Source organism: Paroedura picta, chromosome 4, assembly GCF_049243985.1.
Source record: "Paroedura picta isolate Pp20150507F chromosome 4, Ppicta_v3.0, whole genome shotgun sequence".
Classification (NCBI taxonomy): domain Eukaryota; kingdom Metazoa; phylum Chordata; class Lepidosauria; order Squamata; family Gekkonidae; genus Paroedura; species Paroedura picta.
This window is the reverse complement of record NC_135372.1, coordinates 40,533,019-40,560,162: the sequence shown is the minus strand read 5'-3', so window position 1 is coordinate 40,560,162 and position 27,144 is coordinate 40,533,019. Positions and strand designations below refer to the sequence as shown.

General features: G+C 45.9%; 1 protein-coding gene across 1 annotated transcript in view; it reads left to right on the top strand.

The window, feature by feature from the left end:
• Nucleotides 1-27,144, top strand: part of DDR2 (discoidin domain receptor tyrosine kinase 2) — a 59,858-nt gene that overhangs the window by 24,054 nt on the left and 8,660 nt on the right. Inside the window, exons 4-16 of the mRNA XM_077332573.1 lie at nt 1,936-2,167; nt 3,698-3,845; nt 6,947-7,052; nt 8,649-8,832; nt 10,506-10,749; nt 12,939-13,001; nt 15,726-15,856; nt 17,221-17,431; nt 18,770-18,993; nt 21,233-21,360; nt 21,847-22,038; nt 23,462-23,696; nt 24,943-25,092. Of these exons, the coding sequence (XP_077188688.1) occupies nt 1,936-2,167; nt 3,698-3,845; nt 6,947-7,052; nt 8,649-8,832; nt 10,506-10,749; nt 12,939-13,001; nt 15,726-15,856; nt 17,221-17,431; nt 18,770-18,993; nt 21,233-21,360; nt 21,847-22,038; nt 23,462-23,696; nt 24,943-25,092 (2,248 nt within the window). The remainder of the gene's footprint in view (nt 1-1,935; nt 2,168-3,697; nt 3,846-6,946; nt 7,053-8,648; nt 8,833-10,505; nt 10,750-12,938; nt 13,002-15,725; nt 15,857-17,220; nt 17,432-18,769; nt 18,994-21,232; nt 21,361-21,846; nt 22,039-23,461; nt 23,697-24,942; nt 25,093-27,144) is intronic.

Sequence of the window (27,144 nt, the reverse complement as noted above, 5' to 3'; positions counted from 1 at the left end):
GACATGACCATGTATGGTCATATCACCTATAAAATATATAAAACATTAATTAACTCCCACCCATTCAGGAAACCTTTCCAGGTGCAAGATGAATTACATGCAATGTGCCTCTGTTAGACAGATGTAGATTAACAAATCAGGCAGAACTGTTTGATTCCAGAGAGCAGCAATGTGAACTTCACGGTCCTTTGAAGGGGAAATTTGTGGCCTCAATGTTTGGCAGTAAGGACAGCAAACAATAAAGGAGAGCAGGCATATGTAATAGCGGAAAATCCAAGTTTCCTGATTATTTTTCAGATTCAGCAAGGGGATAGAAATTTTCAATAGGAAAAAGATGTGAAGGAAAGAGCCTGTCTTTCCCTAGGCTGGCCTTCCCTCAGCTTTAAAGGCTCTGCAGATGCAGTCTTTTTCAATTCTGGAAAAGCTACCATAGCACTATATATAACAAGAAGTTATGGTCTGGGGTGAAAACATCAGATACTTACATAATTTATTTATAATTTCTCATACACACACACCGGTGGCTCATACTTATCCATTGTTCCGCCCTGCTAACAAGCTCTGTCCTGGGCCTGCTGATGAGCTGGCCAGCCCCCACCCACGCCACTTGATCTGGCTGCAAGTAGCTCCAGAGTCCGAGTGGCCCAAAGCCACCTTAAGCGGCATGGGGGGGGGGCAGGGGGGGCTCTTTCAAAGCCTGTTCTTAGGAAGGGCTTTGCAGCTAGTATTAAATAATTACCTATATAAAGACATCGCTGAAAATCTTGGGTATTATGGACCAGTATAGTCTAAACCAGTGATCCCTAGTGACCATGGACAGCATAGGGAAGAACTGGTCTTAACTTTCTCCCCTCTCACTGTAACAGCAGTTACTTTAAAGAACCCAAGAGGCATCACTTTCCCACCCAGGCACAGTCTCCTCCATTGTAGGATAACACTTGACTTGGAATCTCCAAACCTTCTGCAATTGGCCCCAGCCATTTTGGTGTTGGCTGCCATTTTGTGGTAGCACCCTTGTGGCAGCCATTTTGCAGAGGCAACCATTAACTAAGGTAAATATAGGGATCAATAAGATTGATCATCCCCAGTGATAGGTGCTCTCTGCTGGAGTTGGCGGTACAGATTAAATCTTTGAGCACAAATACATTAAACATGATCAGTAGAGAAAAAAGGTTGATTGAACCTGTGAGCACATACAAAGATTTGAGAAATGGTAGTGGACATCACTACAAAATGGCTGCCATGGGAGGCAGTATCAGTCACAAAATGTCAGCCATGGGAAACCATTGCAAAATGTTGAGTGGTTTCAAGCCAAGCATTTATTTTCATTATTCATTTGTTAGACTTTCTGGGTGCTGTTTCTAGCACTGCTAGCCCACGGCGGCTTACAACAGAATTAAAACAATTAAATCAACAACAATAAAAATCCCCTCCCATCCTCACAGTGATTTCTGAATGGATCCTTCCTGAAGACTCTGAGTTATCATAGAATCATAGAATCATAGAGTTGGAAGGGGCCATACAGGCCATCTAGTCCAACTCCCTGCTCAACGCAGTATCAGCCCATCAGTTGATTTCTCCTTAGTTCTTCCACAGTAGTTCCTGTTCCAATAAGAAGGAAGAAAGTGAAGAATGGTTTTTTGCTTTGAGGAAAAAGTTTTGCAAACTAAGCAAATGAGCACCAGGAAATGCTTTGGTGTTACCATGGCATCAGTAGTTACCATGCTAGGTGTCAGTGGACTATCACTAAGAAAGTGCTATACGTCGCAGCAGGGCCAATGGTGGTAAGAGTGTTGCAGTGCAGCACTTCAGAGCTTAGAAGAATGAGGTAGGGCAACCTTGTGCCGGGAGCCTTAGTAAAAGATCTCCTTCAGCTCTAGAACAATGAGCATGACCGCCCCTATTCACAGAACTGTCTCCTCTGCATTTCTCCAGGCTGGGTTCTGAAGAAGGGGACGGCGCTTGGTGCCCTGAGACCCCTGTGGAGCCAGACGTCCTCAAGGAGTTCCTGGAGATTGATTTGCATGCCCTGCACTTTATCACGCTGGTGGGGACCCAAGGCCGCCATGCAGGAGGGCACGGCAACGAGTTTGCTCCGATGTACAAAATTAACTACAGCCGGGATGGCGCCCGGTGGATCACCTGGCGGAACAGGCACGGGAAGCAGGTAAAAGCAGTGGAAGGAGTGTTACTCTGGAGAGGTACCATCATTGGTGTTAAAAACAGACAGGGTTGTTGCAAAAGCTTCAAGAACGTTTAGAAGACGCTTTCTCATCTGATAGAAGCAGGTTCTAGTTTGTGAAATCTGAGCCATGATGAAGAAATCTGCTAGGTTGGTTCCATCTGGTAACAGCAGTGCAGTCAATTTGTGTCCTTTTTGCAGCCCCGGTTGGTACTGATTCTCCCTCCACACCCACACACTTATAATATAATGGCAGCCCTGTGATAAACAACAGCATGATGAGATAGTCAAAATACGATGGAGGCCTCCTTGGGTCTTCATACAGATGTGTCGTCAAGTCACTGATTTATGGTAAACCCAGCATGGGGATTTCAAGAGAAGTGAGGTGGTTTGCTCCCCTGATCTGCCTCTCCCCACCATAAGCTGCTTTCCTGAAATGGCTTAGTAGCATTTTGAGGATTAGAATCCTCAGCTATAAGTAGTGAGAAATTACTGCCCCCACAGCTGTTTCAGCCTGGATAAATGGCATGTTGGGGGAAGGGGGGCAGAAGCCTCTCTTCGTCCCACTCCATAGTTTCAAGTCAAATCATGCTCATACCAGCTTCCCAACGGCTGCTACCATAGAGTTGTTGCTCAAATGCAACATCGTCACTTGGATGTTGCCAATATCATGAAGTCACTGCTAGTACATACCAGATGTGATGTTGCCACACTGCTGGCAGCATCAGCTGGGACTCCCTCCTGATCCTGTTAAGTTCCCCACTGGCCAGCTGATCAACTACAGTGGTGGGGCCCAAGGGTGGCAGGTCCCACACCTCCAGAGGGGGGCTGGCAACTCTAAGCAGCAAGTTCTGTTGGTTTCTGCATGTGGGGGTTTTTGCCTTTAATTTTCACTTTAATTTTTTGTCCCCCCCCCCCTTTTTTTTTGAAACCACGTCTATCCTAGTCTTTTTCTGGAAATCAGTTTTGCCCTACCCTTTTCCTTGTGTGAAATGTTTCATTTGGTTTTCTTCTTGATGGCTGGAATATGCTCATTTTCAGTCTTTAAAAAAATTCATCCACGATAGAAGTATGCACAAAAAAATTAAAAAATGTGTATATGTGTGCTGGGATGCTATCAGTGATGCCCCCCCTCCCTTGAAAATCCTGATTATTGAAGGCACATGTGGAAGAAAATAAACTGACTCCACAATTGTGGAAACACAGAGGGAAGGTAGATGTGCAGAACTGATTCCAGTGCTTGTGGACTGAATGCCGGGAAAATCAGAGTAAATTGGGCATGTGGAAAAGCCCCGGGTGAGATTAAACCTGTAACTGAAGATTAAACCTGTAACTAAACCTGTAACTGAAGCAAGTTGATTGCTAATTGGAAAAATCCTACACACACATCGGTTAGAAGCCACCAAGAGAAGAATACCATCTGAACACCATCGTACCATTTGAAGGGGACTGCTGGCACACCTGCTTTCTTCCTGCCTAACTTTTCCCCTGCTGATGGTGTATTTTTTACCTCAGGTGGCTGATGGAAACACAAACCCTTACGACATTGTCCTCAAAGACTTGGAGCCGCCTATAATTGGCCAGTTCATTCGCTTTATCCCTGTGACTGACCACTCCACGAACGTCTGCCTCCGAGTGGAGCTCTATGGTTGTGCCTGGTTGGGTAAGTACCACAGTCCCTTAGCTATGACCCAACAGGACAATGCACACGGAAGGCAGATATACTGTTTTTAGACCCCTGAGGCCTCTCACAAAGTGCCCTCAAGTCTTTCAGTACAAACATACTTCTCCTGTCCAAGGATGCGTTCCGAGGAGGAAAGAGGTTCTGTAAGTTTGAAAGAGAAGCTAAATGTGCACAGTGCTTTTAGTTTTTTCTGGAAAATGGCATATGTTTATATGTGAGCCCTACTAATGAACTGAATTTTCATACACTGATACTCAGCTGGGTGCTGATCTAGTTCACTTTCTGATTAAGGGACATTTGGAGGCTCTTGTAGGTCTTCCGGGCTATGTGGCCAAGATCTGGTAGTTTTAGTCCCTGAAAATTCACCAGTAACTGTTGGCTGGCGTCTTCAGAGATAGGACAAAGCAAAGTAAGAATCTCTCTAAGCCAGGGGTAGTCAACCTGTGGGCCTCCAAATGTTTATGGACTACAATTCCTCATGAGAATTGTAGTCCATGAACATCTGGAGGACCACAGGTTGACTACCCCTGCTCTAAGCCACACTTTGGCATTTTAGTTAATTCTAAAAATTGTGGTATGCATCCCATGACAATGCTAAGCAAAGTTTGAATCAGGGTTCCCATGCTCCAGGTGGGAATTAACAAACAATCCTGCGTGAGGGAAAAATAATTTCTTTCTTAAAGTAATAGTGTTCAAGTGCTTTTGGTACTTTATCAAGGAAACCAATTGTCATTGTTGAAGTGAAGCTACTTCTTCAAGCATTTTGTGAAGAACGGTCATTCTATTTTAAGAAAATACTCAAGAAAATACATCTATTCACTGAATCAAGAAGCTTTTTGCTATTACTTTAAGAAATAAGTTATTTTTGCCTCACATGGGATTGTCTTGTTAATGTCCATGTGACTGTGTGGCCAACTTTATCCAGTTCCTCCCCTCCAGGTGGGGTCTGGAGTTCTCCTGGAATTACAACTGACCTCCACACTACAGAGATGAGTTCCCCTGGAAGAAAGGGCAGCTCCAGAGGGTGGACTCTATGGAATGCCATAGGCTCTAAGACAGTGGAAGTTCTAGAAGGAAATAACTCCCTGATATTACTGCTCTGTATGAACAGCACTATCAGAGCTGTGACTGGCCCAAGGTCACCCAGCTGGCTGCATGCGGAGAAGCGGGGGATCAAATCCAGCTTACCAGATTAGAAGTCATGCTCCTAACCATTACACCATGCCAGCTCTACATTGGCAACAGGCAATAGGCTCACATTGCACAAAAGTTAGTTGGATAGGCCCCCTGCCTAGTCCCCGCCCCATGGGATTTTTCCCAGGCTGCTCGCCCCCTTCCTAGCCGAAGTAGCAGTTCCATTGGCCATGTGCCTGGCTTTTCAGAGAATTATTAGCAGTCGGAGCAAAGCTTAGTCGACAAATTTTAAAATAAATAATTTTTTAGGGCCTATATATTTTTATTGTACTTGGGGTTTTATTTATTGAATTGTTGTAAGCTGTCCCGAGACCACTTTGGAGAGGGGTGGCCTAAAAGCCGAAAAATAAAATAAACAAAAATAAATAAATTTTTAGGGACTGTGGTCTATATTACTGTGTATAGTTTGCTGTCGATTTAATCCTACTATGTCATTTTGCAACATCATCATCATCATCAACATTAGATTTATTTACTGCCCGTCAAAATCTGGCTCATGGTGGTGTACATCAAGTATAAAAATACACAGACATTCAAGTTAAAATTTCAAAGTATTTCCCAATCCAGAGCTGACAATCCTATAGAGATGTATAACCCTGTAGTGCCGGAGTCTGTATAGAAAGGGCAGGTAATGAATATAATAATATAAAGGTAAAGGTATCCCCTGTGCAAGCACCAGATCATGTCTGACCCTTGGGATGACGCCCTCCAGTGTTTTCATGGCAGACTCAATACGGGGTGGTTTTCCAGTGCCTTCCCCAGTCATTACCGTTTACTCCCCAGCAAGCAAGCTGGGTACTCATTTTACCGACCTCGGAAGGATAGAAGGCTGAGTCAACCTTGAGCCGGATGCTGGGATTGAACTCCGAGCCTCATGGGCAGACAGCATTTCTGCTGCCTTACCACTCTGCGCCACAAGAGGCTCTTAAAAACCCTTAAAAACCCTTCAAATGCCCTCTAGTGGCACAGTAGGGAAAATACAGGGGAAATGGTCTATGGCAGTGGTCCCCAACCTTTTTATCCCCGGGGACCACTCAACGCCTTTTACTGAGGCCCGGTGGGGGGCAGGTAGTTTACTCCTCTATTCTCAACCACTGCCCTAACGCTCTCTGATCGCTATGGTAATGTTTAAACATCCCTTCAAAATAAGATACAGACACGCCACAACAATGAAGTGTGTTGTAAAGGACTGGGGGGGATGAAGTAAAGGGCCGGGGGGGGGGGGAGAAGGTGTCCTTCAGGGCCCACCTCCAATTAGTCGAAGGACCACATGTGGTCCACGGCCCACAGGTAGGGGATCGCTAGTCTATGTTGTTCTATCATGCTGAAATCCCCCCCTTTCCCAAAACCCATCCTTTTCAGGATCCCCTCCTCCCAAATCTCCAGGTATTTCCCAACTCAGAGCTGGCAACTCTAGTTGTACTGTTGCATGTGACTAAAGGGCTTTCAGCCTGGCAATGGACAAAGAATAACCCTGTTCTGTCCCAGCTTGGTGTAGTGGTTAAGAGCATTGGTTCTAATCTGGCCAGCCAGGGTTGATTCCACGCTCCTCCATATGCAGCCAGCTAGGTGACCTTGGGCTCTTCATGGTACTGATAAAGCTGTTCTGACTGAGCAGTGATATAAGGGCTCTCTCAGCCTCACAGGGTGTCTGTTGTGGAGAGAGGAAAGGGAAGGCAATTGTAAGCTGCTGAGACTCCTTCGGGTAGAGAAAAGCGGCATATAATAACCAACTCTTCTTCAATAATATCAGGGCACTCTCGGCTTCACCTACCTCACGGGGTGTCTGTTGTGGGGAGAGGAAAGGGACGGCGAATGTAATCCACTTTGAGTCTCCTTTGGGTAGAGAAAAGCGGCATATAAGAACCAACTCTTCTTCTTAACAGATGGGTTGGTTTCGTACAGCGCTCCAGCAGGGCAGCAATTGGTTCTCCCTGGAGGTACAGTGATTTACCTCAACGATTCAGTCTACGATGGAGCTTTTGGCTACAGGTGGGTATCTTGTAGTGGAGGAAGGGTTACAGGTGGCAGACAGGGGGGGATGGAAGGACAGAAGAATATTTCAAAGTGGATAAAAACCCAAGCTTTATGGAGGTTCTGAGGAGTGGCTATATTTTTGAATTAAAATAATGAAAGTAAAGCGTAAACTGTAATTATTTCCCAGAAACTCTTGACCTTCTTGTAGTTCCTTTCTGTTATATATTTCATGGCCGGAGTCCTTGAGCACCCGCTATCACAACTCATGCATACGCACCAACCGACACATCAAAATCACATACCCCACATGAATATCCCTATTCACATGTTGTAGTGAACACATGTACATCCTGCATGTTTGTCAGAAAAAGCCAATGCATATTTACTTTACAAACAAAACCAGGGACTGGTACCTGGGTAAATGTGGTATTTAAATCACAAGCTCAGTTGTGCATTCATTACATGAGAATTACTCAAAGAAGAACCAAATATTTACTTCTTCCAGGTTGCAATAAATCCCAAAGAAACTATACGCAAGATCCAGGTTTGCTTACAGAAATATTTTTAATAAAGCATCAAACTTTCAAAAAACGCAGGCTAAGCATCCATCATCTGGGCCTCAAACACACAGACAACATACTGCAAAGCTTGCCAGAATCTAAGACCTCCTGCATAGCTAAAACTAGGCATCTTATACCCTTAATGCTGGCTACCAGTCACATAATCATTAATTAAGCTATCACAAACGCTTGGGTGAGCCAGGCCATCTTTTACTTGGCATTCAGTGGACAGAAGAAACAACCCCAGGCTTTGAAGATAAGGGCTGCTAACAAGCATGAGAGAGCAGAATGTTCTCTTGGAAGTGGCCAGTCCATTTTCTCACAAGAGTCATGCAACTAAGCACTAGCATGTAACAAGGATGGAGTCCCATAGGCCATATGACACTGTGCACAGGTTGTACCTGGGTTCGCTATAACTTGTGAACAGGGCTTATGACCATGAGTCAAAAGGTTATTGTTTTGCAAGAAGTTGCTTTCTTGGAATCTGATATTTGAATGAATTGCCATGAATTGCAAGCTTGGGATTTGTGGGGCAGGGGACAACCAAAATTAGAAGTGTTAAAAAAGGCGATGGGAAGTAGGGCTGTTTGGGGGTCATGATGGGAGCTTCATCCCTTGAAAATAGGCCATCTTTAGAGGCAGCCTGAATATGAGGCACCCAACAGCTCCACATAGCTTGGCAATATCAACAGGCCTTGACTTCTCTTCTAGGAGATGGGTGGCCAAAACCGCCCTCCACTTCCTGCTCGGCAGGAACTAATATTCTCTGCTCAAGGAAGTTTTGTTTTCACATAAGGAAGTCGTTTTCAGAAATAACTCCTCATGCAGAAACAAAAACCCGCAGAATCACAGGGTGGCCTCCAGAAGCACATTGAGACTTTTGAGGTCCCCTCCCTATAGTAACCCCCTGCATCCCATAGCAAAAATTCCAGAGTGTTGAGGAAAGGCTCCTCCCCAAGCTGCAGCCAGGAGCCAAAGTTGTGGGGGTTCAGAGAGATGACACTGGGCCTCAGCCTCTGTCTTTGCTCCCTTCTCTTGTCCCTCGCACCAGCATGACAGAAGGGTTAGGCCAGCTGACTGACGGGGTTTCAGGCCTGGATGATTTCAGTCAGACCCACGAGTACCACGTGTGGCCCGGCTACGACTACATCGGCTGGCGCAATGAGAGTACCATGAATGGCAACGTGGAAATCATCTTTGAATTTGACCGGATCAGAAACTTCACCACTATGAAGGTTTGTCATTGAGACTGATATTTATTTATTTGTTTGTTTATTTATTTATTACATTTTTATACTGCCACTCCCAGGGCAGCTGGCCCATGGCAGTTTACAACGAATAAAATAACAAAAACATCCATAAAACATCATAAAATCATCATAAAACATACTATAAACCCAGTCATGCCAAGATGGCCCAGTGTACCTGAGGGACCGCCTCCCCGCCTATGCCCCCAAAAGAGCTCTGCGCTCTACTGCCTCCAATCAGCTAAGGATCCCTGGCCCTAAAGAAGTCCGTCTGGTCTCGACCAGGGCCAGAGCATTCTCTGTTCTGGCCCCCACCTGGTGGAACGAGCTCCCAGAGGAGATCAGGGCCCTGACGGAGCTTAAACAGTTCCGCAGGGCCTGCAAAAAGAAGCTCCTCCACCAGGCACTTGGCCGAGACCAGATGTAATCTACAGCGACCAAGGGCCCCTGCTCCCCCCCACCCCCCCTCAGAATTCAATCAATAAGCCACCCCCCTCAGAATCCCATCAACAAGCCCTGGACCTGTTTGTGTTATGATTGTTTATTGTTATACTGTGTTGTGTTTGGTTGCAATTGTTGGTTATTGGTGTACATGTTCTACAGACTGTTTTATGTATGGTTCTCTGTTATAATGTAAACCGCCCTGAGCCTCCGGGGAGGGCGGTATAAAAGTATGATAGATAAAAAAATAAAAAAATAAATGATGATAAAAATTCAACACTCCTCTCCAATGACTCAATGCCCCGGCATCAACATATTATGCCATCACTATCCTTTGATGTAGCCCAAAGGTGTAGATTAACCAATAGTCCCGGACCCGATCTAGCACCTGGTCCAGGAAAATCCAAAGGGAAAACCCAGAAGGTGCCACTTTAAGGTGCCAGTGGATTTCTGCTTTGTTTTGCTACAGTCATTGAGAGCCATCCTGGTTCCTTTCCCATTCACAGCTGAAGTCCCCTTAGCTCCCCTCCTCCCCTTTCCCTCTCTGTCAAGGCCAAAATGGGATTGTGTCTTGTGAATCTAGCGGAATGGATGCACAGCATCCATCTCATTAATATTCTTCAGGAGTACCTATATTTCTGGCCAACTTCCGGAATCACCACTATTATGAACAATTCCACAGGCCTTTGTAGTAGATACACACGCTTTTCATAGTCATTTTGCAATCTGGCACTAGAGACAGTGAAAAGTTGGGTATAAAAATGAACTCTTCTTCATCTGTGCTTTTGATTGATGGGCAGGGTCAACCAACAGGATTGGCTGGCAATTATCTGGATGCCCGAGACCCCTCCCATGCCCACCCCCTCCAGGGCCATCATTGGCCATTTTGGGAGGGGGTGGGTCAGCCTGCCCTTAAACAAAATGCAACTTACCACCACCACCAGCATAACCCCTCTGGGGCTGTGGCGTAACCCTGGGGTTACGTGTTACCCCGGTTGGGAAACACTGCTCTAACCACTGAGCCATGCAAGACAGAATGTGGAGTAGTGTCTTATAGATCAGGAAGGGGAGACTACTGTGGTGTGAATAGTCAGTGGGGTGTCTGGCTAGTCAAGGGAAGAGCTTGGCTGTGCTTCAAGTTGTGCAGCCTCCTGCGCATGGCAGGCACACAGCGTGGCAATATCAAGTCAAGCAAATAACCCGCCTTGTCTACCGCACAGGTTCATTGCAACAACATGTTTGCCAAAGGAGTGAAGATCTTCAAGGAGGTTCAATGCCAGTTCCGCTCTGATGCGAATGAATGGGAACCGAACGCCATCTCTTCCGTGCCAGTCCTCGATGATGTGAATCCCAGCGCCCGCTTTGTCACGGTGCCCCTATTCCATCGCATGGCCAGCGCCATTAAATGCCAGTTCTACTTTGCAGACACCTGGCTGATGTTCAGTGAGATCACCTTCCAGTCAGGTATGATTCATACGGTGTAGGGATGAGGGCTGCTATTCTCTGGTGGTGTTGTGCATATGCGCCTGTGCACATGTGCCATTCGCTCAGTTACCAATTTTGAGAGGGAGCCTCTTATGCCATGATCTTCCTTTAGAAGTGATTGCAATTCTTTCAGGAACTGCTGATGTGCTAGGAAGTAAAGTTACTGACATCAGAAATGAGGAAACTGTTTTGTATTTTGGAAGGCAAACCTGCATAATGCATTCTGCCATGACAGCTTTGATCATCGGAACAGGGTCTTGCAAATGAGCAAAATCAGCAACTGGTCTTCTCTGTTGTGGCCCCTGCCTTGTGGAACTGCCTGCCTCAGGAGGCCAGGAAGGCTCCCACCCTCCTGGGTTTCTGCAAACTATGCAAAACTGAATTATTCAACAGAGCTTCTCTCTATACAGGCAACTGACTTGCACTGTATTAAATTAGTCACAAAGATACTTGGCAAAATTATTAGGGGCTTTGGTCTATACCACTGTTTATACCAGGGGTGGCCAAACTGTAGCTCTCCAGATGTCCATGGGCTACAATTCCCATGAGCTCCTGCCAGCCCCTGCTCATGGGAACTGTAGTCCATGGAACCACAATTTGGCCATCACTCGTATATAGCTTGTTGAAACTAGGATCCTACTCTGGAATTCTTCATCATTTAATGTGCCATGCATATTAATACTTACGCTTTAAGACTTCTGATTGGCTCTACAACCCAACCCTAATCTTATTGCCCTGTGTATTGAATGTCCCATCTGCAGTTTGCTTTGACTTACTCTTTGCAAGTGAGAAAGGTGAACTATGAATAAAAATAAATAAATAACTTATGAGCTGCAAAATGCCACCCACCAGGGGAACCTGTGAAGCTGCCTTGTACTGAACAAGACCTGTGGTCCATTTGGTACAGGTATTGCCTCTGACCAGAGTTCCAGCCAATGGATCTGGGGCCTTTAGCATTCAGCTTATGTGCTCCTCCTTGGAACCTGTTCTTTAACAGCCTTCCTGAGGGGTTTTCCCGTGGAAGCAACAAATGAACTCTGGTAAGGTGGCACAGAATTATTGAGGGACTACATTTGGGCTTGGTGGGTTATAGGTTGTCCAGGCTCACACCAGACAGAGAGTGCCTGTTCTGTGCAGCAAAGCAAAATAGATGAACAGGATTGCTCCCACCCACCCCGTCTCAAAGGCCACCTGTGCATTTGCTGTAATATCTCACTAGCATGTCTGTGCGAATACAGTCTAATGTGCATAGCTGAGTCCTTCCCATTCAGAATCAGGGGAGCACTGGGTTTTGCACAGGTTGCTTAGATGTTACAAGAAATCTGGAGAACCCTGGGTATTGCACAGGTTGTATAGACCTTACAAGGCCCTCCCATTCAGAGCCAGGAGACAACATATAATTTAGATGTTATTGCAAATGCATTAATCTAAAACATCTTTTCTCGACCTTCTTGCCATTGAGAAGCCTCTGAAACATTCTTCAGGCTTTGAGAAACCCCAGAAGTGGCGCAATCGTGCAGAATATGGTTGGAAAACATGGCCACCCAAGGCCCCTCCCTTTCCCACCCCCTCCAGGCCCATCATTGGCCATTTGGGGGGGGGCAGGTCAACATGACCATATATGGCCTTATCACTGATGAAAATTTAATACATTTTAAAAATACATTAAAATTAATTAACTCCCACCCATTCGGGTAACCTTTCCAGGGTAAGTTAACCAGATTTCAACATTGGTAAAGTGGGACACCATTGACCAGGGGGGTTCTTGATTAAAAATTTGGTCTATATGGAGCAACAAAAAGTTTCATAGAATGCAAAAATAGTATTGTAATATATATTTAAAAAATTCAACATAAGTACAATTTGCCAGAAGCCCCCAGATGTCCCTCCAAAAGTGGGACAATCTGGTCACCTTATTCCAACCCTGGTTGAGAAAGCCTACTCTAAAGAAAGGCTTTGAAGCTGCTGTAATATCTGGGGCTGAGTTTTCCAATTTTGCTGCTAGATCTCATTCAGAGCTTCTGAACAAGGAAGTTGCCACCTATAATTCTATACCCAAAACCCAATATCTTGTAGTGCAGCTTTAGAAGTTAGTTTAGGAATGAGAGATTACAATAGTTAGGAATTGCGTGTTTGATGATACTTCTCTCTTCCCCTCCTTTTAATAGATGCAGCCATGTACAACAATTCTGGAGCCCTTCCTGAGTTTTCAGTTACACCCACTACTTACGGTATGTGTGATATTTTCTGTTCCCCCGGGATGCGACTGTAGCAGGAGTGACCTACTTTATCCAGAATGGCCTCCTTAACGACTTACTCGGGCAGCTGCTCAAATGACAATGACTGATAAACATTCACGGAAACAGCAGCAATAGAATAAGTATTCGAGCATAATAACAGGAGAAAGGTCAATAATAACAGCACAGTAAAGAGAAAACAGGAAGAATTGCAGTAGAATGGTGGAATGATAAAGTGTAAAATGATGGTGAAGAGACAAAATATGAGGATACAGTTGTGGGCAAAGTAGGAAGTTAGCTTGGTTGTGTAGTTGTGTAGGGGTTACAGGTAGGTCTAGTATATCATTTATTCTTCACAATATTTGTATCCTGGCTATTAGCATCTTTGATGGAGAATGAATTAAACTTATAGTGAATCCTACCCTTGATCTGTCAAGGTCAATGTTCTCTCCTTCTCCATCTTTGGGAATTTTTAAACAGAGGCTGGATAGCCATCTGATGGAGAGGCTGATTCTGTGAAGGCTCAAGGGGGTGGCAGGTTACAGTGGATGAGCGATACGGTGGTGAGTGTCCTGTATAGTGCAGGGGGTTGGACTAGATGACCCAGGAGGACCCTTCCAACTCTATGATTGCCGGTGGTCCAGAGTCTGAGGCATAGGCCTTTCACAGCACCTACTGCTTGGTTGTTTTCACTGGAGTTGCTGGGGATTGAACCTGGGACCTTCTGCATCCAAAGCAGATTCTCTACCACTGAGCCACAGCCCCACCCCAACTCAAATTGGGCCAACTTAGTCCTAAGAATACTTACATAATCAGTCTCATCCCAGAAAGCCTGGAACAGCCCACCCACCACTTGCTAAAGCGCTTTATCTACAAATCCCGAAGGAGCAAAATGAGAGACAAATTTGAGTCAAAGCAATAGCAGAAATATTGGGGATTATGAAACTCAGTCAAAATAGTCATCAAGCACTCGCTGTGTCGAGCATTCAAATACTGTGCAAGCTCCTCCATTCAAGAGGGAAAGGCACGAGTCTGGAGGACCTTGCCAATGCCTCAGAATCTCAGACTCTACCCCTAGGCTTGTGGGCAGCATAACATGCATGCAAGGCCAGGTTGCTGTCTATCCCTACCATTAGTCAAAGCACGTCCCAGCCTGGTAATAATAGAATAATCCAGAAGTACTGACGCAAAAGCAACTATATAATGCCTGAGATGGGGGTGGGGAGCCCTTTCTATAAGGGGGTCAAGCTGACTGCTGGGGTTCGGTGCCTTCCATCCTTTGGTATAAGCAAACATAATTTGGGGTGGGGGGGGACAGAACATTTGTTGTCTGGCAACAGATGTAGGAGGTAGATGGGCTTGTATTTAACCCTTGCTGGTTAAGGAACCATGCTACTTTATGAGGCATATTATATTACAGAGCAAACTTAACAACATGGCATGTGCCTGGGTTGTCATTAGCTATATCACAGGAACTGGCCAACAAGGGAACGCAGAGCTCAGAATTCTGCAGCCAGAGCTCCCAATGGGTGTTTGAAATCAATTCTCAAGCACATGTAAAGTGTGTGCCTGGGAGTTTAAAAATGTAATTGTTTAGATCCCACGTAATTATTTATACCCAAAGCAGTTATACCCTGCTTTATATAAATGGACTCTGGGGAATGGTAGAGGACAGGAAGGCCTGGAGGATCATTGTCCATGGGGTCGCGCTGGGTCGGACACAACTTCGCACATAACAACAACAGTTATACCCAAAACTCCCTCTGCCCCCCTCCCTTTCAGTCTGCTGGCAGATCTTCCTCCTCACTCTAGGCCAGCCCTTCTCAACATTTTTTACCATTGAGAAGCCCCTGAAAAATTCTTTGGGCTTCAAGAAACCCCAGAAGTGGCATGATGTATAGTTATGTACCTACCCACCTGGGCCCCCTCACTTTCCTACCCACTCCAGGCCCATTATTGGCCATTGGGGGACAGTTAACCTGACCATGTATGGTCATATCACCAGATAAATGTTTAACACATTAAATATATATATTAAAATATATATAAATCCAGGACCATCAAGAAGTCCTGGTTGAGAAATTCTGCTCTAGGCTATGCCCCTTTGGCTCACCTCTTTGGAAACACATAGTTTTAAGTACCTGTGAGCAGAGGACAAACCAACATTTCAGCTGCTGTTAGTAGAGATGGGCACAAACTGCATTTTTGTGGTTGTTTCCGTGGCCAAACCATCCAATTACTAGCCAGGGCTGACCCCGCTTAGCTCCAAGATCTGTGAGCTAGCCTGGGCTATCAACTAAGGTATTTAATAGTACAGGCCTCTGTACGATTCAGCTGTGCAATATGGCAATCATACTCTTGCAGTCACATGTCAAATTTCACACAATACATAATTGCAGTTGTGGCACCTGCCAGAGGAAGATAGCATCTTCCCATTGATCATATTTTGTACACAGAGCACTGGGGAAATGTATTCCTGCTGCAGAAGTGCTACTTATAGGAACGAGGACTGGATGCTTTGGACCAGCATACATTGATTGTGCAGAAACTGGTTGTCTGGAGAAGCATTAAAAATGGACTGAGGTAGAAGCCAGGGTGAAAGACATTCGCTTGCATGTGTGAGTTCAGAAGCTGCCAGCATAGAGCTGTGTTTTTTCCTCCGTTCACCTCGAGCTCATGGTTTCGTTGGCCGTCTTTTGCCCTCCCTGCTTCCAACAGATCCAACCCTCAAAGTGGATGACAGCAACACCCGCATCTTGATCGGCTGCCTGGTTGCCATCATTTTTATCCTGGTGGCCATCATCGTAATCATCCTCTGGAGGCAGTTTTGGCAAAAGATGCTGGAAAAGGTATGTCTCGGGTGGAGCCGATCTCTAGACCTTCGGAAGCTGATCTCTAGAGCCTGCTGATGAACACCAACTCCGGGAGGTCCCCGGGCCCAACTTGGAGGTTGATGACCCCTGAGCTAGGAAAGTTTCTTGAAGTCTGGAGGTGGGGTCTCCATAGTCCGGAGGATGGGTGGGAGAAGAAGTAAAGGCCGCCCACCAGCCCCATGGGACCCAGCGTGGCTTCTGCTCTCTCTCTCTCCCTCCCTCCCAGCTGTTTTCTCCAGAATTGGTGACAGGAGATCAGTTGTTATTCCTGAAGACCTCCAAGGACCTCACCTAGAGGTTGGCAACCCAGCTGGCTGCTCATGGAGGAGGAGTGGGGGATCAATCTGGGCTCTTGAGATTAGAGTCTCCTACTGCTTAATCATCTCCAACACGCTGGATCTCAAGATCCAGCAGGAAACAGGCCAGGGGGAGGGGGAGGAAAGCCACAGGGTAGGCATGTTGTGCTAGCGTCTGCTGTATTTCTGGGTACAACGGGCTTTGCCCCTAGTCATATCACCCGATAAATGTTTAACACATTTTAAAAAATATATTTAAAATTAATTAATTCATGCCTGTTTGGGGAACCCTCCCAGGGCCGTCAAACCCTGGTTAAGAAAGCCTGGTATACAGGGAAGAAGAGCCGGTTTTTTATTTCCCGAAGGAATCTCAATGCAGCTTACAATCGCCTTCCCTTTCCTCTCCCCACAACAGACACCTCGTTGAGGTAGGTGGGGCTGAGAGAGCTCTGACAGGACTGTTCTGTGAGAGCAGCCCTAAGAGAACTGTGACTAGCTGGCTGCATATGTGAAGGCTCAAGGGGGTGGCAGGTGACAATGGATGAGCGATAGGGATGTGAGTGTCCTGCATAGTGCAGAGGGTTGGACTAGATTACCCATGAGGTCCCTTCCAACTCTATGATTATATGATTCTAAGATCCTTTGGCTGAGGGCCTAACTACATGTCTTGTCACGGAGACACATACTGGGAGCTCCTGGATGAAACTTTGCTTCTCAAGTGTAAAGGTAAAGGTAAAGGCAGGGGTAGTCAAACTGCGGCCCTCCAGATGTCCATGGACTACAATTCCCAGGAGCCCCCTGCCAGCATTTGCTGGCAGGGGGCTCCTGGGAATTGTAGTCCATGGACATCTGGAGGGCCGCAGTTTGACTACCCCTGGGTAAAGGTATCCCCTGTGCAAGCACTGAGTCATGTATATGGGGAGCCAATTTGGATTAGCACACAGGAATATGGGGCTTAAACCTCCCTGCCCCGATGCAGTTTTTCCTACCCAAATGTGTAGTCCTTCAGGGAAACAGCTTTTCTGTGTTTTTCGTCTCTCACAGGCTTCTCGTCGGATGCTGGATGACGAAATGACCGTCAGCCTCTCTCTGCCCAGTGAGTTCAGCGTGTTCAACCACAACCGCTCCACCTCGTCAAGTGAGCGAGAGTCCAACTCCACGTATGACCGCATCTTCCCCCTTGGTCCCGACTACCAGGAGCCCTCCCGGCTGATCCGCAAGCTGCCTGAATTCACCCCAGGGGAAGATGAGGCAGGTCAGAACACCCAGTGTTTGGGAAGACAGTCGGTTCTCACAACCACATCTGCACCTCCTCGTGAATGATCAGTCATCCAGGGGGACCAACCCCCGAAGTAAATTCAACTTCTACCTAATCTTTTGCCAGCTTTTGGAATGAATCCGATTGCCATGAATTGAGCGTCAGAAATCCATAATAAGATTTCGGGCTCTTAACTCATCTCTTTTTCATCTTGGTATAAATGACCCTATAAACTCTGTTTACCCATGCAATGCTCTGGTTGACTTTTACCGAGAAGTATCCCCTCTCAGCCTACCCTAGGCCACAAAAGATAAAGTGAGCTACCCTTTTGCACACTGCTCTGAGCTCATATTGCAGTGTGAGTTGCTAGGGATATGGAGTTCACAGTTCCAGAGACTCATTATGCACGGCAGCCACTACACCGGGCGGTCGCTGTGCCATTGCCCAGTTGTTCTCCGTGTACTCAAAGGGGTGGGGCTCCCCTGGCATATGTGAATTCCCCAGCATAGCGTGCGCACACGTGCTGTGCGCTGGGGCTGAGAAGCCCGGGATACTGCCCAGCAGTGGCAGTAGCCGGGGGGGGGGAGTGGGGAGGGGCCGAGCCCCCACTGCATGCTGGTGGAGAGCAGCATGCCGCCCTCCCACCATGGTGAGGGCAGGGGGATGCCCCTGCCAGCTCCGCAGTTCCACGGAGCTCGCAGGGGGCGTGTGGTGTCCCTGCAGGGACACCACAGGTCAGGACTGGTGGGCCAAAAGACCCGGCGCTGTCAATTATGCACGGCGCTGGCCTGCCCCAGCCTCAGCACAGTATCCCGGGAACCATGGAATTTCCCATGTTCCAATAACATGGGGCTTCTGTGGCCCTGGGCCGGGCCATGCCCACTGGCGGCAGTGTGGGCGTTACGGCCCGTGCATAATGGGCCATAGAGAAACACTGTAGCCCATGAATGACGCAAGATAATTAGCAACTGAGAAAGACTAAAAAATCTTTCAGTTCCTTGTTTCTATAGACCATTCCGCATATGATAGATAATGTACTTTCAAAGCACGTTAGAAGTAGATTTTCCTGTTCCCCTCAGGAACGTCCAGCAGCAAAAGAACATGGAAAGCGCATTATGCAAAAGCACATCGAAAGTGCATTATCCAGAGGCCTAGGTTTGAGAGCCTCTGGCTATTGTTTGTGCTGAATAGTGGCCAACAGTGGCTTTCATGAATGCTGACGCTTTCTTGTGGTGGTCCTTTTTGCAATCCCTTTTCTCCCAACAGCCCCCAGGCAACACTCTCTCCCAAAGTGCTGCTGTTGAGGTCCTCTTCTCATTGGTCCTTTCTCCCCAGGTTGCAGTAGTACCACCAAACCTGCCCAACCTAGTGGTGCTGAAGGAGTCCCTCATTATGCAGAGGCAGACATTGTCAACCTTCAGGGGGTGACGGGCAGCAACACGTATTCGGTCCCTGCGCTCACTATGGACTTGCTGTCTGGCAAAGACGTGGCTATGGCTGAATTTCCCAGGAAGCTGCTCACGTTCAAGGAGAAGCTGGGAGAAGGCCAGTTTGGAGAGGTAAGCACTCGTTGCTCCCACCATCCCAAACACATGAAGCCGCAGAGCCACGCATTGGATGAGACTGTTTTCCGTTCAGATGTCAGCAGCTCTTCAGGGTCTCAGGATCTTTCACATCAGCTCCAACCTGATTTATTTGTCCGGAGATGCCAGGAATTGCATCTGGCACTCTCTGCATGCAGATCTGGTTCTCTTTCCATAGAGCAACAGTTCCTTGTTTTATACTGAGTCCCTTGGTCTATCCAACTTGGTATTATCTATCCTGAATGTCATTAGCTCTCTAGGGTCTCCAGTAAAGGTCTTTCATATCACCCTATAACTGAGGATGATGGGGTCTGAGACCTTGTGCATGCAAAGCAGGTGTTCTAACACTGACAGGGCCCACCTCCACTTCCAAGTCCCAGGGTTAGTGCTATGAAGTTTGGCTTCCTTGGGAAGAGAGAAGCTTGGAAATGTATATTTGGTGGTTTCCAGATGAGGATAGGCCTTTGGGGGTTTCTGCATAGCTGCCAGTGCAGCACAGCAGAGGTGGGCTTCCACATGGAGTTTTCCCCTCAGTTCCCCTTCTCCAGTCCCACAGTAGCAGCCATCTTCCAGCTAAAGAGGCTTCTTCAATTTAAAAAAAATCAGCAATTTCTCATCACTATATGTACATATCATTCTAACAATCAGGCTCTGTGAATTCCCAGCTTTTTTATTTATTTAAGTAAGTCTCTATCCCATTCTGTTGTAAAAATATGAGTTTCTCTTTATATGTCCACAATGGAGAGGACTAGAGACCTACTTAAAAAAAAAAGAAAGCTGGGAATTCACTAAACTTAATACATTTATTGTTATAACAGTATATGGACATAACAATATGAAATTGTGATTTTACAAAAACAACCAGAGTGCCCCACCCACCCCCAGTTAAGTGAACAGTATTGGGGAAGGTGGCTGCTTTGTGGGTGGTTTTCCCATCCAGCCAGGCATTCTTGAAATCTTTCCCAAAACGTCACAGCTAAGTAGGTTTGAGGAAGACTGGAGAAATGGTGAGAAATCCATGTGAGGCATACAAGACCATTATGAAGTTATGCGGAAGCCGAGGGAGGGGGGGATGGCTTCCCAACCACATGGTTGGTATGGAAATAGCCTTTGTAATATCTCTTAATTGCAAGTGTACAAACCAGGCACACTTAAACCAAATGGGTGCTCCTAGAGCAGGAAGCAAATCCACTAACCATAGATCATGACTTGGAAACCCTTTGGGAAATTTTGCAGGAGAGGAGGGATTTTCATCAGTGGAACAGGACTTTCTTGTCCCCCTGCTCCCGTTGAAGCTAAAATTGATCCCTAAAATACTACTTCTGGAGGACAGAGAAACCCAGGAACATCATGAAGAAGGCAGGTCCTTATATAATCTGAATCTAGGATCCAAGCTCATATTCCCAAGGAGAGTCCCTGCTCCCAAAGATGCTCGCTCTCTCCAAATTCCTCTCTCACCTTCTTCCTCAAATCAAACTGCAGAACTAAAACTTCTCCCTCCCACTAGTTTGAGGACATTGCTTTCACATGCTCTTGAGTGTACTATGGCGCCTTTAAGACCAACACGGTTTTATTCAAGGTATAAGCTTTCGTGTGCATGCATACTTCTCCTTGGTATCTGAGGAAGCACACTTGCACACAAAAGCTTGTACTGTGAATAAAACCTCATTGGTCTTAAAGGTGCCACCGAACCCAAACTCTGTTCTACGGCTTCAGACCAACACAGTTACCTACATGAATGTATCTTGTGAGTATTGTATTTCCAAGGTTAGAGAATGCTTCCTCTGAAGGAGCATTAACATTCTTATATTGAACTCCTGACTCTCATCAAGCTACTTTACAGGGAGACATATAATGAATACTGATTTTTTTTTAATCTCTGCACCAACTACAAATACATTTATCCAGGTGGATCTAGGCCTTGAGCTTGCTGTTGGTCTGGTTTGTTGGGTGGTGATGACGTGTCTGTCTTTTTCATCTTGTTGGATGTAAGACTGTTGTGTCTGGGAAACTTCCCATCACTGATAAAGGGATTCTGGCAGAATGACAGCAGACAACCAGAAGATCCAAATATCCCTCCATGCAGAACTTCACAAGCAACCCTGACCCTGAAACTGGCTGCTTATTAAATGCACGTTCCAAACCAAAGGAAAAGTGGGTGGAGAAGACTCTTTTTGGGGTCGATCTAATCTTGCTTGTCTAAATTTCCCCCTAGGTCCACCTGTGTGAGGTGGAAGGGATGGAGAAGTTTGCAGACAAAGATTTTGTTCTGGATGGCAATGCTGGTCAGTCGGTCCTGGTGGCTGTGAAAATGCTGCGTGCTGATGCCAACAAGAATGCCAGGTGCTTGGGAAATATTTACATTATTTAGTACCTTTCTATCTAGTCCTGACCTGGATATCTCAGGCTAACCAGATCTTGGAAGCTAGTCAGGGTTGGCCCTGGGTAATATTTTATCGGGTGATATGACCATATACAGTCATGTTGACCTGCCCCCCCCAATGACCTATGAGGGGCCTGGACAGGGTGAGAAGGGGAGGGCCTCAGCAGGATATAATGCCATAGGGTCCACCTTCTCCAGGGGAACTGCTCTTGGGTTGCCTGAAGTCCATTGTAATAGTGGGAGTTCTCCAGTCACCATCTGGAGATGGGGAACCCTAGTTGTGGGCCATTTAGATTTTCTGCCCTGGGTACCACAATCTCTTGAAGTAGTCCTGAGCAGAGATCAGAAGGTGCCCCCTTGTCAGAGTTGCCTGCCCAGCTCAAGGACAACTGCCCATTTCAAGACACATTTCCCCCACTAAAACTCCCCTTCTTCATTTATGAAAGGAATGACTTCCTCAAGGAGATTAAGATCATGGCCAGGTTGAAGGACCCCAACATCATCCGGCTGCTGGCCGTGTGCATCGCTGACGACCCCCTCTGCATGATCACAGAGTACATGGAGAACGGGGACCTCAATCAGTTCTTGTCTCGCCAAGAGCCCCGAAGCTTGTCAGAGAGCTCCGCCTCTTCTGTCAGGTAGCCAATGAAAACTCTGTCAGTGCTTCTCTATCTGTTGCCTTATCCGTGCAGAGGTGCACTTTGTGTGCTATCTGTTCCACATCTGATCACAAAGGTCTAGGCTCCAGGTGAATGTATGTGTATGTTACGCAGTATTACAGGAAAAACTAAATGTTTCATAGAAGGATGCTGAAGACTTCACAGAAAAGGATGGTATTGAAGACAGAATGAGACAGTCCCATGAAAGGGTTTTCTGAGGGAGTTAGGTTTGCTAGGTCTCCTGGTCCAAGTGGGGGTCCTCCACTTTTCGGATGCACCAAATCCACCTAGTTAACCCCCGCCCCCGAAAAAAAAGCTGGAAATGAACCCAATGCACTAATGTCACCTGGAAGTGATATTATCAACATGGGGGGTACTCTGGTTTGGAGACAAACCTTTATGGTTTAAAGTCAATTCTATCATAGAGTTCTGCCCAAAATCCAGTGTGTTGCCCCCAATGTGGCTCTGTCACATCTGAGTGATGTCAGCATATTTTGGAGCTCCTCCCTGCTCCTGGAAAGTGTCCCCTATCCCCCACCAGCATCTGCAAGGGACCTGGCAACTTTAGAGGGAGTTCTAGGCAAAAGTATGACAAAGAACCATCAGAAGGGTCATTTCAGAGAATAGGAGGCTCTCAGGAAAGTATTCCATTTTTTCAGCAGTTTTAATGGTCTTTTTGTACTATTTTAATATTATTCATGATGTTGAATGTTGCTTTATGTTGTTTTTATGCCAATGGCTTCTTTCCATGGCTTGTTTTCAATATTCAGTTGCCAATTAAAAAAAGAATTAATTACAACTCCCCTAGTGGCCACAGAGATATGGTCAGGGGAAATGGCTACTGTGTGGATGAAACTAGGAAAGTCTCAATTTTCTCACCCACGCTGGAGGCATCCAGTCTTTGATGCAATCTTTCCCAAAACTTTGCCGCAAAGAAGACTTGGAAAAGTGCAGAGAATAGGCTGGGAAAACTCTGGGAATTATATTAAGCTTCCAAAATGCTAAGGGGGAAACAAGACAAAAACACAACTCCTCGAGAGCATTGAACCCTGGGAAATAGGAAATAGGAACACAAAGCCCTGGAGGGCTTTAGGACTTAGAATCATAGAGCTAAAAGTTAGTAAAAGGTCATCTACTGTTCCCCAGGGCAGGATTTGTATCCCAGGGTTTTTAAAATTGCCAATTGAACTTTCAAGAAAGGCCAAACACACCTCTCTACAAATTAATCTGCAGAATCAGGACCACAGTTGTTGTTCCTACTCTTCCTGCCAAATTGTTCTGTTCATCTTTGAGTGTGTTTTGTGCTGCCTTGCCCGAAAGGGACAGGGCTGCCTGTTGCCTGACAATATGCCGGCTCAGCCGTTGGCCTGATTTCTCCTCTGGCTCGTCTTGTCATCTTCAGCTACACTGACCTGAAATTCATGGCTACACAGATTGCTTCTGGCATGAAGTACCTGTCCTCCCTGAATTTTGTGCACCGAGACCTGGCCACACGCAATTGCCTAGTGGGGAAGCATTACACCATCAAGATAGCTGACTTCGGAATGAGCCGGAACCTCTACAGTGGCGACTACTATAGGATCCAGGGCCGAGCCGTGCTCCCCATCCGCTGGATGTCGTGGGAGAGCATTCTTTTGGTAATCTTCTTGCACCCTTAGCTTCCCCCTGGGACAACTGAAGCCAAAACATATTCTTCTGTCTCAATCCTTTATTTATTTTATTGACTTATTTATTATATATTTATATACCACCCTCCCCAGAGGCTCAGGGCGCTTTACATAAAACGTATAAACAATTCAAGAAACAATCCATAACATATAAATAAAGGTAAAGGTAAAGGTATCCCCTGTGCAAGCACCGAGTCATGCCTGACCCTTGGGGTGACGCCCTCTAGCGTTTTCATGGCAGACTCAATACGGGGTGGTTTCCCAGTGCCTTCCCCAGTCATTACCCTTTACCCCCCAGCAAGCTGGGTACTCATTTTACCGACCTCGGAAGGATGGAAGGCTGAGTCGGCTGCTGGGATCGAACTCCCAGCCTCATGGGCAGAGCTTTCAGACTGCATGTCGGCTGCCTTACCACTCTGCACCACAAGAGGCTCTAACATATAAATAACTATAACATTAATACTACTAACTGATAATCGTAACAGTGCAAGCAGGTCCAGGAGCAGAGCGCATTGATGGATTTCTGGGAGGAAGCGCAGCGCGGCTGGCGGGGGCTCCCTTGCCTAGCGCCCACTGTATTGTGACTACAGCGGGCTTGATTACTAGTAAATTCAATAATAGAGATAGTAGAAGTGGTGATAGGAGCAGTAGCAGTAACAACCAGTAGTTACAATAACAGCAGTCATAATTGAAATGTTAACATATCAACTGTAACTGTAACCCCATAGATTGGTCAGTTGCCCCTTGATGTATTTAATGGGCATATCTGTATGGGAGGAGGAGTTCTAGGGGCCCAGTAGATGTTGCTGGTTCAATTGACATCAACCAAATGCCTGTCATAACAGCTGTATTTTGCAGGCCCTGCAGCATTGTTTTAGCTCTGACAAGACCCAAATGGTTGAGGCCAAACATGCTTCTTTGGGGCCAGGGATCGCCAGCCGATTGGTGTTGGCTGAGGTTTTGCACTCCCCAGATGTACCCAGCTCCAAGCATACATGCACACAAAAGATTTTACCTTGAATACAATTTTGTTGGTCTTAAAGGTCCCACTGAACTTTGTTCTCCTGATTCAGACCAATCCACCTGAATTGATGGTTGCAATGTGCCTGTGTCATGTTGACCTCTGGCTCGTGCTATGGTTGTCTTGACCAGAGTCTCAGCATCTTTCTGGGGCAGCTGAAGAACTTCCTCTTTCATGTTCTTCTTCTTTATCTAGGGGAAGTTCACCACAGCCAGTGACGTGTGGGCATTTGGTGTGACGCTCTGGGAGACCTTCACATTTTGCCATGAGCAGCCCTATTCTCAGCTTTCAGATGAGCAAGTCATTGAGAACACCGGCGAGTTCTTCAGGGATCAAGGGCGGCAGGTACGGAAACACCTGGGGAAGCAACAAATGTTCTTTTATAAGGGGGGGGGGGTTGAATGGATAGACTCTTAAATGGTCCTCTGGTCCAAACCTACCTCCAACCTCTGCAGGAAATAACATTTTTTAATGGATAGGTCAAAGAGCCTGAGATGATGGCTGGATGTTTTGGGTCTCCTCTAGAGACTGCAGAATCCCTCCTGTATCCTGTGTAGCTGTCAAGTAGAATAAGAATAGAAAGAGAGTTACCTCTTTCTACAAATAAAAGGTCTTGACTAAGTAACAACACTATTTTTGTACATAAATTTTTATTAATCATTTCAATACAACTAAAAAAGAAAAGGCAGAAATAGAAACAGCAGTACAATTGAAAAGAAAATAATAAAAGAACAGACATGTCAAACTCATGACAATTGATTTCGATCCCAGTCTTCCATATCATAAGACATCGCTTATTAATTTAAATTTATCTTTTATATCTAAATGGTTTTCTACATCTTGGGAGCCAGAGTGGTGTAATGGTTAAGAGCGGCAGCTTCTAATCTGGCGAGCTAGGTTTGATTCCCTGCTCCTCCCCCACATGCAGCCAGCTAGGTGACCTTGGCTCGTCACAGCCCTGATAGTGCTGTTCTCACAGAGCAGTCCTGTTAGACCTCTCTCTACCCCACCTCCCTCCCACATAGGGTGTTTGTTGTGGGGAAAGGATGGGAAGGTGATCGTAAGCCACTTTGAGACTCCTTCTGGTAGAGATAAGTGGAGTATAAAAACCAACTCTTCTTTTTCCCTAAGTATCATTGCTACTCTCTAAAACCATAAGTCATCAAATCATTTTTCTCTGTGTTGCAAGATCACAAGAGGTTTCCAGTCGGTAATAAAGGAAGTTGTTGACTTTCCTCTGAGTAATGATGTAAGTTTAGCCATTTCAGCAAGTTCTGAAACATTTTCATCAGTCTTCTAAAGGAGGAATCCTTGCAGTTTTCCCGTTTTGAGCATACAATATTTGTGCTGCTGTTGTCATACATAAGAACAAAGTTGTGTTCTTCTTTTCTAGTTTTCTGTCAATCAAACCTAACAAGAATATTTCTGGTTTCATTTGAAAGTTTGTGCCCAAAATTTCTTTGCTTTAGAGCAAGTTCACCACATATGATAAAATGTGCCTGGTTAATGCTCATATTTCCACCATTCATTTGGAACATCCTTATACATTTTACCCAATCTGTTTGGTGTCCTATACCACCTTTATATCATCTTATAAAAAGTCTCTAAGACTGGAACATTTAATACCCTTCAACCCCATTATTTCCCATTGTTCAAATTGTATGTTATAACCAAAGTTCCTGTACCACTTTGTCATACACTCTGTTCCTCTTCTGTATCAAATTTCAGCAAATGTTTATACATTTTTGCTATAAGATGTTCATCATTTGTAGATCTGTGTCTCCAACACAGATTTAGAATCTTCAAAACCATACATTTTCTTAATTTTACATCATTCTAAAGGTTGCACATTTTTAAAAAACATTGATAATCATGACCTTCTTGCTTTAAACTTTCTCTAGATTTCATTTCACAATCTTCTTTGGATAATCTGTATACCGCACTTCACGGTATAAATAAAACAGTAAGCCCAGTGGCGGAGGGCTCAGTCTGGGATTGAAACCCTGGATTGGGCCTTTGCCCCCAGACTGACAAGCAGAGGGGCCAATCAGGAGGTGCAAAGCGTCTTCCGATTGGCCCCCCTGCCATTCAGTGATGTTTTGGAGGACCAGGAGAATGAGCACCAGGAAGCACCAACCCAAACCTTGTTGAGGGTCTTACTGGGAACAAGTGTTAGGTTATGTACTTGGGAGTCCTCCATTTAAATCTTCTCAGCCATAATGTTTCTGGAATGTCTCAGAATAAATCACACTTTCAGCATTGTGAGCTACTTCATAGGATTGTAGTAAGGATAAAGAGGTGGGGGGAGCCACATAAGATCCCTCAAACTCTTTGGAGGACAGAGTGCTAATGTAAGAAACAATGATTACAAAATGGACAGGGGCAGTCAACCTGTGG